At 32.6% G+C, this 11731-nt stretch overlaps 1 protein-coding gene across 2 annotated transcripts; it reads right to left on the reverse strand.

Annotated features, from left to right (window-relative positions):
- Positions 1–377: 377 nt before the first annotated feature.
- Positions 378–11169, reverse strand: fam78aa (family with sequence similarity 78 member Aa). 2 transcript variants are annotated; one of them, XM_056458698.1, is made up of 2 exons: positions 10264–11169; positions 378–3949 (listed from the first exon to the last, which is right to left on the reverse strand). In XM_056458698.1, exons 1-2 carry the CDS (start codon positions 10521–10523, stop codon positions 3421–3423), a joined length of 789 nt encoding a protein of 262 aa, XP_056314673.1. In that variant the 5' UTR covers positions 10524–11169; the 3' UTR covers positions 378–3420. The 2 variants fall into 2 exon arrangements, with proteins under 2 accessions (XP_056314673.1, XP_056314674.1); XM_056458699.1 differs by having other exon boundaries at positions 10260–10344.
- Positions 11170–11731: the final 562 nt, after the last annotated feature.

Here is an 11731-nt window from a genome sequence, read left to right on the forward strand (position 1 = left end):
TTTACACAAGTAAATACATAGACTCAATGATGGGCTAAAAATCTGTGGATTTCTGTGTGCACAGATTCCATGTGGGCCTACCAATATGTATTAATAAAACCAAAAAATGACAAATAAAAGTCCCTGCAGATGCAAGGCTTTGGAGATTTCAATGAATTCATAAGAGTAAAAAAAATAGGGCATCCTGGAGTATTTTAGAAACAGGTCATATAGTCCCTGTTGAGAAGACGCTCTGAAACAAAGAACAACGTTTGCGTTGTCGGTCATACAGTCATCAAATAAATATGAAACTCAAATGCTGTTGTGAAGCATAATATAACACAGCTAAAGTTACAATTATGCTTTCTGAGCATTTGGAATGATCACACAAAACACAGTGAAGTGTAACATGTTGATTTTATTGTATAGTTCTCACAGTTCTCCATGCCTAAATAAAAGAAGTACCTAAATTACAGCTTGTGCTCCTGAAAAGCTGCCTTTTACAACATGAGAAGACAACTAAATTATTCACAGTTCTAGTCCAGGGAACATCCTACAAGACACAAGTGACGTTGCAAATGTCTTGTACAAAATAAAAGGCAACTGTTTGACACACTTTGGCCACACCAGACTACAAACAGTACAATAAGGTTTCATTTGGTTTCAACATTGGGTTATGCATCATTGAACTTACGATGTTAACAACTTTTATTTATTTATTCATTCATTCATTCATTCATTCATTTATTTATTTATTTATTTATTTATTTATTTATTTTCAACTATTAGTACACTGTAAAACAAATTCTTGCTGATACATTTTTTAGTTGAAGTAACTTTTCTAGTCATGTCAACTTACATCAAACTAAAAATGTTAAGTTAAACTTTGTATAACTCAAACAATTTAGTTGAAACCTTATTAAAATAAGTTAAAACAACATAAAAGTATTTGTTGTCTTGACTTTTTGTCTTTACATTTTTATTTTTCAGTGTTTGTCTTCTCTTTCATTTGACTTTTTCCTGTAATTTGGTGCAACAATAAGCTATATATGGCTAAATATCTTGTCAGGCATATTAATAATGATCTATTGATGGCATATTATTTGTTGTTTGTTTGACTTTATTAATCCCCAAAGGGAAAATCACATTAAGAGGCTCTATAAAAGGATTGACGTATATATTTTAATGCGTACAGTCAGAATAAGAATGTTGTTTTGTTTTTACTTCTGTTTCACTGAAATGATGATGATATATTATCTATACTTTGACATTTTATTAAACTCACAATAGATTTATTGTGCTTTCTATGTATATAAATCACCGTGGTAACATGCACGTCTGTGATGGCACCATTAATGCTGAAAAGTACATAGAGATTTTAGAGCACAATATGTTGCCTTCTTTATCAGGGATATTTGTACATGTGTGTTTGAATATGACAATGCAAAACCACATTCTGCACACATTACAAAGTCCCTTCTGTGGAGGAAGAGGATACAGGTACATGACTGGCCTGTCTGTAGTCCCGACCTGTTTCCAATAGAGAATCTGTGGTGCATTTTGAAGCGTAAAATGCGACAACAAAGACCCCATACTGTTGCTTACCTTAAGATTGAAATGATATAATATTTAATTATTTATTTATTTTTGACATTTTATCACACACAATAGATTTATTGTGCTTTCTGTGTATAGAAATCCCTGTGGTAATGCAGACGCTAAAACTGATGTCTCATTTTTGACCCATTCATAAATGTTGATTTACATGAACTTTTGACATGAAACCCTTATGTAGCGTTACCAAATAAATACACAGTAAAAAGTGATTAGTTACTACGCTAAAAAACTGAGTAAACCAATTGCCTTAAAAGCGACAAGTTGACTTTACTTAAAGAGAGTAAATTTGGTACTTGGTACTGTTAAGTTTACTTAATTTCATAATTATGCACATAGTTTGTTTGCTTACTAATTTTAAAGGGCACGTATTTTACAAGATGTAAGATAAGCCTTTGGTGTCTCCAGAATAAAGTTAAGTTTCAGCTTAAAATACTCATCAGATTATTTATTATAGCCTCCAGAATCTGCCCATTTTGGTGCCTGAATACATTCTAGCTGTTTTTGTAGCCCGTGGCTTTAAATGCAAATGAGCTGCTTCTCCCCGCCTACCATTCCCACATGCGTCTGCTTCTCATCATGCGTTGTCAGATAAACAGCAGTCAGTGACAAACTTGGATGAAGCTGAAATACCAACACAATCTCACGGCAATTCATAACTTTTTGATTTAGTGGCTAATTCGTATGAATTCGTACGATCTAATTCGTCTGATTTAGTATGATTTGCTCATCCCCCAATGACAGTTGTGTTTAGGGGTGGGGTCAGGTGCTACGCCTCCTTTTTAAAATCGAAACGAATGAACTCGTACGAATTTGTACGAATTAGCCACTAAACTGACAAAACGTAAAATACTTACGATTTCTCGTGAGATCAGGCTGGAAATACAGCTCATTAGTCAAAAACACCAAGTGAGTTTATTTGATGTACGTGTGGTGGAGTTTATTCAAGCCTTTCTGAAATGTGAGTTTTATACACGTATATGCGCGTTTACTGACACCATGCGGCCGTGGTGATTATATCAGTAAGGAATTACATAGCGATCTTACTGTCTTTGTTGTTTTAATCTTATAAAAATCTGAGAGTTATATTTTAATCCCAGTTTATTTGCGAAAAAATGTTCTGTAGACATGTGTACACTAAAGAAACATGGCACCTGTCAATCAATTCATTGGGTGGGGAAAACCGCACTCCTACGTCACGTTGCGGTGGGCCTCAAAATCACTGGAATTTGGGTCCTATTTTAACGTCAGTATTGAAAAAAAAAAAAAAGACTTGTTGGGTTTATATCATTCCAATATGACAGTGGACACACTATAACACCACACAGCTCTGTCCAAACAGCTTACAAAGGATGATTTTCATCATAGATGCTCTTTAAGTCCACAGGTTTACTCATTTTTTTTAAGTAAAGCCAACTAATCACTTTTTTACAGTGTTTATCACACAATCAACATACATGATGTGTTAGCAAATCATTTTAAGTTAATGTATAAGGCCACATCTCAAGTAAGCAAAGGCCACACGGTTTTTTATTTCTCACTAAAAATATTCAAATACTAAAATATTGAAAAACAAAACACAATAAGAATTAATTCAACAATAAGTCATTAATAAATACACTTCGTTCATTCATAATTATAAATCAGTAACCCTGTTTTAATATTTTCTGACTTGCTCCATGTTCTCAGAAAATATTTTGGGTAAATAAAATAAGGACTGTTTGGGTTAAAATTTTTAAGATTGCCATATTTTACCCAAATTCGCCCATTTTAATTCATTTGTCAAATCATTTCAGTTCAAGTTGGAAGGAAAAATCCTTCATGGGATCAATATTTTGGGGGAATGACCACAATGGGTTCCCCGTTTCTAGGCCGCCACATCAGAACCTGGGCATCGTTGGCGTTAGGCTTAACCAAGGCGTTGATTGGGATGGGTTCATTGCGAACTTGGACTTGAGGCTGTTCCTGGACCAGTGGCTCCACGACTGTAGCTCTTTGACCCAGAGGCCTCTTGGGATCCACTTTAACGCAGATCTGCATCCTCCAGCGGATGGTCCGGAGCAGCACCATCTCGGCTGTGGTTTCATTCATGGCCACCAGCCAGGTGGTAAAGCGCTGGTCTCTCTGGATGGCGCTCAGGAGAGGAGGGCTGCTAGTGGTGCCCACCGGAACACTCCACGTCACACTCGGGCAGAAGTTGTCGTTCATGCTGACGGTGAGTTTGGTGCTCTTTTTGGTGGGACCCACTATGGTGTACATCTCGGTGGTGCAGCCATACCAGGGGTAGTTCACGCCATCCGAATCACTGATGGCCTGAATCTGCCCACATCTAAGCTCGGGCAGCTCCCAGCTGGATCTGAAAAGGGAAGATGACACTTATCTTTCAAATGAGAAGCGTCTTGAAGGGGCGGGGCTTGTCACGTACTAGAGAGCATTTGATTGGTCATGATTTGAGGGAAAGATGCGCAAATAGAAAGCCCCGCCCCCTACTCAATACATCGCCATACTGAAATAAAAGTCTTTGTAATTTCTGATTCACGCAGACTTGAATACTGGAATATTGCTGTCCATGTAAACATACTGAGTGATGCAACTGGGAGATTTCAGTGCCTTCACTCAAAACTCATTTCAAAAAGTGCATAAAGCAAACAAGAATTAAATCCATATGCATTAAAACGTTTGACCAGGGTCTTCAGAAGACACATGGTCATGTTATAAGATGAAAAGATTTGATTTATTCTTCTACACTAGTTGAACAATAGAATATTCATCATATAGACATTAGACAGACATGTTTGGACGTCTATTAGACATCTTTAAAAAACAAAAAAGAATTGCCTGCTTTTTGTATTTGTCTGTTTGATCACTTTATCTTCACGTACAAGCGGACGCAGCCATTGTTTCTGGCTCGACACTTCCAGTCTCATTTACTTCCACTAATTTTTAGACGTTGAAAACAGCTCGTTCTGCTGCTCGATGTCGCAAACTGATATTTTCTTATTATATTATTCTACTTTTTATGTATATTCATGAACATACTTGGTTTTAGAGCAAGTAGTTTTACCGCATTTCTGCTGTTCATTACTCCTAGTCATTTCTCCCATAGTCAAATGAATTGGAAGTTCTAAGACAATCGCAAAAACAAGCACACTTCCGCATCGCAGAATAAGAGGTCGATTGTTAGATGTCTATTAGATTTTCTCATTTATTTAGCCTTGTACACTGAAAAAAAATATTCAAAGATGATTCCTTGGATTGAACATTGCTCAATTTAATTTGTTTGTTTAAATTCAACACAAGTAAATTGTTTGCAACAGTTTTGCATGCAACACTTTTTTCAGTGTATAAGAAAAAACATCGATGTTTGGACGTCTATTAGATGTCTTGTGAAAAACAAAAAATAATTTCCTGCTTTTTCTGTTTGTATCTGTCTATTTGAAGACTAGTTTATTTTAAACAATTTTTAGACATCTATTAGTTTTCATTTAGCCTTTTATCAGCAAAATGATCTATGTTAGGACATCTATTAGATGTATTTTTTAAAACACCTGCTTTTTGTATTTGTATCTGTCTATTTATTGAGTAGTTCATTTTTGGACTATTGCTAGATGTTTATAAAATTTTCACTTTCATTTAGCCTTGTTTTTGCAAACAAATCTATGCTCAGACATCTAATAAATGTCTTTTAAAAAACAGAAAAAAATTACCTGCTTTTTTTAATCTATATGATTACTGGTTTATGTTTGGACCAGTCTATTAGACTTAGATTTTTATTTAGCATTGTTTTAGCAAATACGCCCATGTTAGGACGTCTATTAGATGTATAAAAAAGCCTGCTTTTTTATTTGTTTCTATTTATTGACTAGTTAATTTTTGGATTATTGCTAGATGCCTTGTATTAGCAAAAACATCCATGTTTTTACATCTATTATGTGTATTTTTTTAATTAAAAATGCCTGCTTTTGTATTTGTCTATTTATTGACTAGGTCATTTTTGAATGTCTAGATGTCTATTAGATTTTCATTTTCATTTAGTCTTGTATTAGCAAAATCATCGATGTTTGGGCGGCTATTAGATGTCTTTAAAAAAAATTGCCTGCTTTTTTGTATGTCTATTTGATGACTACTTTATTTTTGGACTATTTTTAGACGCCTATAAGATTTTTATTTTCATTTAGCATTGTTTTGTATTTGTATCTGTCTGTTTATTGACAAGTTCATTTTTGCACTATTGCTAGATGTCTATTAGATTTTCACTTTCATTTAGCCTTGTATTAGCAAAAACATCTATGCTTGGACGTCTATTAAATGTCTCTTAAAAAAATAAAAATTTGGCGCCCTTTTGTATTTGTATGTCTATTTGATGACTGATTTATGCTTGGACTATATTTAGACGTCTATTAGATTTTTATTTAGCCTGGTTTTAGCAAATACATCTATGTTATGACGGCTATTAGATGTATTTTAAAAAAATGCTTTTTTATTTGTTTCTGTCTTTTTTTTTACTAGTTAATTTTCGGATTATTGCTTATTAGATTTTCACTTTCATTTAGCCTTGTTTTAGCAAATACATCTATGTTAGGACGTCTATTAGATGTATTTTTAAAAAACAAAAATGGCTGCTTTTTGTATTTGTATCTGTCTATTTGATGACTAGTTGATGTTTGGACTATTCTAGATGTCTATTAGATTTTTATTTTCATTTAGTCTTGTATTAGCAAAAACGTCTATGTTTGGATGTCTATTGGATGTATTTTTAAAAAAGTCTGCTTTTTGTATTTGTATATGTCTATTTATTGACTAGTTCATTTTTAGACTATTGAAAGATGTCTATTTGATTTTCACTTTCGTTTAGTCTTGTATTAGCAAAAACACCCATGTTTTTACATCTATTAGGTGTATTTTTTATTAAAAATGCCTGCTTTTGTATTTGTCTATTTATTGACTAGTTCAGTTTTGGATGTCTAGATGTCTATTAAATTTTCACTTTCCTTTAGTCTTGTATTAGCAAAATCATCTATGTTTAGGCGGCTATTAGATGTCTTTAAAAAAATTGCCTGCTTTTTTGTATCTGTCTATTTGATGACTACTTTATTTTTGGACTATTTTTAGACGCCTATAAGATTTTTATTTTCATTTAGCATTGTTTTAGGACGTCTATTAGATGTATTTTAAAAAACTAAAAATGCCTGACAAGTTCATTTTTGGACTACTGCTAGATGTCTATTAGACTTTCACTTTCATTTTGTATTAGCAAAAAATAGCTTTTTTGTATTTGCATCCATCTATTTGATTACTATATGTTAAGACTATTTTTAGACATCTATTAGAATTTTATTTTCATTTAGCCTCATTTTGACAAATACATCTAATTTAGGACGTCTATTAGATCTATTTTTTAAAATGCCTGCTTTTTGTATTTGAATCTGTCTCTTTATTGAGTAGTTCATTTTTGGACTATTGCTAAATGTTTATTAAATTTAACTTTCATTTAGCCTTGTATTAGCAAAACATCTTTGCTTGGACGTCTATTAGATGTCTTTTTAAAAAAATAAAAAATTGCCGGCTTTTTGTATTTGTATATCGATTCAATGACTGGTTTATGTTTGGACTATTTTTAGACGTCTGTTAGATTTAGATTTTTATTTAGTCTTGTTTGAGCAAATGTCTGCTTTTTTTTCTGTCTACTTGATGGCTAGTTGATATTTGGACTATTTTAGATGTCTATTAGATTTTTATTTTCATTTAGCCTTGTATTAGCAAAAACGTCTATGTTTGGATGTCTATTGGATGTATTTAAAAAAAAGCCTGCTTAGTAGTAGTAGTTTTGGACTACTTTTAGACATCTATTAGATTTTAATTTTCTATTTAACCTTGTTTTTGCAAATACATATATGTTTGGACATCTATTAGATGTATTTTTTAAAAGGCCGGCTTTTTTGTATTTGTATCTGTCTATTTATTGACTATTTCATTTTTGGACTATTGGATGTCTATTAGATTTTAACTTTCATTTGGCCTTGTATCAGCAAAAATGTCTATTAGATATTGTTTGGGCATCTATTAGATGTCTTTCAAAAACAAAGAAATGCCTGGTGGGAAATGTCTAATTCAAATGTATGCATTTTGTATCCCATTATTGGAGGCATGAGCAAATTGTACTAAACTATATGAATGATATACAAATTTATAGGAATTAGCCACTAAATTAAAGTTACAAATTAAAATTTTCAAACTAGCTCGCTAAACTCAAATTTTCTTGCTTGGGCTTCTGAAAAAACCTATACATAAAAATGCACGCTTTAAATGGTTATTTGAAGTACTTTGCATAAAAAGTTCATTAGGGAACCTAAATAGACTTTTCTACGACATCAGTGCAAAAATCCATTATTTGCAAGAGACTGAATATTAATTTCATGGAAATTTGAATATACAATCTTTAAAGCCTTCAGCAAAATAAAGCCTTCAGCTAGTTTTCCCAGACTGACGCTAGTAAATGGCAAGCCTTTTGTCCTGCTTGGGGTGTGCTCAACTTTTTCTGCTGTTGAGGAAACAATCTCAGGAAATTGGTTCGCAAACATTACTAACATCCTGAGAAATCACTTTTACATAGTCTCACGTGCCACCCAAACTACACAGCAGAAATTAATTATAGTAATCATCATGGATCTAAATAGTTTATCAAAGTTATCCTAATATATATTTATATGATACATGAGATGCATATATACATGGTTTGTTTTTGTCCTATATGATATATACACTCAGAAATAAAGGTCAAGAGCTGTCATTGAGTAATTATCTCTTAAAAGGTACACATTTGTACCTGAAATGGTGTATACTGGTACTGGTCAATGTATTAGCTCTAAAATGTATTAGTAATTGACTGCACTCAAAGAAAACAAGCAAAAGGGTAACGAGTGGGGCAAAAAGCGAAAACAAATTTTGAAAAGATTTATTTTCTTATTAGAAATGTATATATATAAAAAACAATAAGTATTTACTATTATTGTATTTCTGCTTTTTTTAGTGAAGCAATATTTTAAAGTGAAGTTACATTTACTTTCAATGACATATGGTCACAAACTTTTGTGTCCGCATCAAATTAAATCGACAAAAGTATTTACAATTGAAGTCAGAATTATTAGCCCCCCTGAATTATTAGCCCGTTTATTTTTTACCCCCAATAATGGAGATAATTTTTCAACACATTTCTAAACATAATAGTTTTAATTACTCATTTCTAATAACTAATTTATTTTATCTTTGCAATGATGATAGTAAATAATATTTTACTAGATATTTTTCAAGAGACTTGAATACAGCTTAAAGTGACATTTAAAAGCGTAACTAGGTTAATTGGGTAAAAATAAATAAAAAAAAACAATTGCTTTTATTCTAGCTGAAATAAAGCAAATAAGACTTTCTCCAAAAGAAAAAAATATTATCAGACACACTGTGAAAATTATTTCTTTGCTCTGTTAAACACCATTTGGCAAATATTTAAAAAAGAAAAGAAAATTGAAAGAGAGGCTAATAATTTTTACTTCAACTGTACATATATATATATATATATATATATATATATATATATATATATATATATATATATATATATATATATATATATAACTGTATATATATATATATATATATATATATATATATATATATATATATATATATATATATATATATATATATATATATATGCAAAACAAAATAAATTCAATTAAAATGTCCCCGTTAATGTATATATTATTGTTCCATAGTTGTTCAGCATAACTGTATTTGGATTAATATGAAACATCTTACTAATTCTGACCTGTGGTTAATAAATTAATCAAAAGATATGTGAATGTTCTAAATTTGTAATAGATTATAAATGATTAAATATGTCTTCTAACAAAACTTTTCTAAATGTATAGATATGAAAGGTAGAAGTATATTTTAATTACAACACTGTTAACAATTTTTGTAAATTACACTGTATTTAACTGTAATATGAACTGTAATATGAATTTTACTGTAGGACAGTAATGCAGTATGTTACTGCATTTTAAAGTTGCACTAAAAATGACTGTATATATTTTACAGTAAAGATATATACAATATTGTGAATACATATACAGCAAGATAAAAGGTGCTGTAAATGTAAATGCTGTATTTTTTGCTGTAATTGACTTACAGTAAGTTACTGGCAAACTGCTGCCCATAAGGTACTGTAGATAGTACTAGAAATGGTTAACAGTGTAGTATTTGGAGGTTTGTGGTCCTATAATAGGCTTTTAATACATGCCATCAAAAGATTCTTGTTCTAAAAAGCATAAATAAATAAATAAATAAATAAATATGCATTTTTGCAAAACTATTGTTTCAATGAACAACATTTTATATATTCCATAAATAATGGTAAAAACGTAAAATTGACACATTATAACATGTGGAGGGATTTAAAGCTTCTACACTATTAATGTGTTGATGCTTATTTTTATGACAACATCATGAACACCAATGCCATTAAAGGGCTTAAGAGTAATGCTGGTAAGCTGTTAAATATTAGCTATATATTCAAGGACCCTGCTTTTATTTTTAAAAAGGTAGAAGCCCAGACCAATAAAGGCACCAAAAGACTATTCATATCTTCTCGCGTTATGTGAACTCACTTACACTCCTTCGTTTCCATATATATTGAAGAAGTCCATCTGATTGCAAGCCTGGATCCATCCAACAGTCCAGATTTCTTTGCAAAGCATGGGTGGCACCTGCACCTGAGCGGATGCCCTGAAGTAAGGCGTGCGGTACCGCAGAACCACATTTGAGGACTCATCCAGGACTGTCGGATTGGGATCGATGGAGGCTTGTAGTTCCAGGACTGTGATGTTCTCATGAAAACTTGGCTTGAGTTTGACACTCTGCACACATCCCATGATAGAGGCTCAGAGCGGTGGCACAAACACCCATCAGTATCCAAAAGAAGTCAAATTCATGATGATAGAAAAAAAGTCTCTGGTAACAAGATCACTGGATCACCTCGTATTTCTTGTAATCTCTCCCAACATAAATCCTAGGTCTTTCCCCTCTTTCAGTCGAGCAAACATACAACAACAAACCTTACATGTTCGATCCAGTAATAAATAGCTATGACGTGTTGGTTTCCCTAAAAAAATAGCATATATGATGTCAGCTCATATGTCGTCTGTATTTAAAATCAGAAATGTTTGAGTAGCACCTGTTAGGTGTCGTCCAATTGTGCGGCATTACGACCTGTTATTACGCTCCGCTCCTGTCAAAAGTCGTATGTCGTTGAGTCGCTCCATAATTCAGAGAGTCCATCCGGATGACAGGATAAATATGCAACATTAGCCTTACTTTAAGTTTATTTATTCCATTGACTGAGGCTCTTTTACAGCTCGAGCTGCACGCTGCGTCTTCTGGCACAAGTTGAGTCCAAAATTGTGGGTGTCAAATTAATTGCCGGTGTTGTGTGATTTTCCGCCTCATTTCTGAGAGGTCTAAATAGGGCGACCGGTCGGGTTATTTTGTGTCGCCCTTGCCCTATTATAAGGGTGGTCAGGTTCCTCTAGTGTAATACAATACTTCAGCTGTTGGCTTTTTTTATCCAAGCGGCTTAGAATTAGACTTCCCTTCTTGGCGACGTTTTGCATCCTGGGAAGTGTAGTTTTAAAGCAGGTACTCAACACTGTATAAATGAAGGGTTCCTCATATTGTCCCAACGCAAATAGATTAAGTTAACTTTAAAGATTTAACTAATTTGTGTGGATTGAACCAAAACAAATTAAGTTGTCCCAACGAAATCTCAATAATTGTGTTGTTTCAGCTCATTTTAAATGAGTAGTTTGAACAAGCAACAATATTTTGAGTGTAGCGAACAGTATAAATGAGATTAAATAAAATAAATCAATAAAAAGTCAGTATAGACAATACAATTGGTTTTGTTAGCTGCTAATAAGTTACACTCACCGGCCACTTTATTAGGTTCACCTTATTAGTACCGGGTTGAACCCCATTTTGCCTTCTTAACTGCCTTAATCCTTCGTGACATAGATTCAACTAGGTCCTAGAAACATTCCTCTGAGATTTTGGTCCATATTGATATGAGAGCATCTCGCAGTTG

This window comes from Danio aesculapii, chromosome 5, assembly GCF_903798145.1.
Source record: "Danio aesculapii chromosome 5, fDanAes4.1, whole genome shotgun sequence".
NCBI lineage: Eukaryota > Metazoa > Chordata > Actinopteri > Cypriniformes > Danionidae > Danio > Danio aesculapii.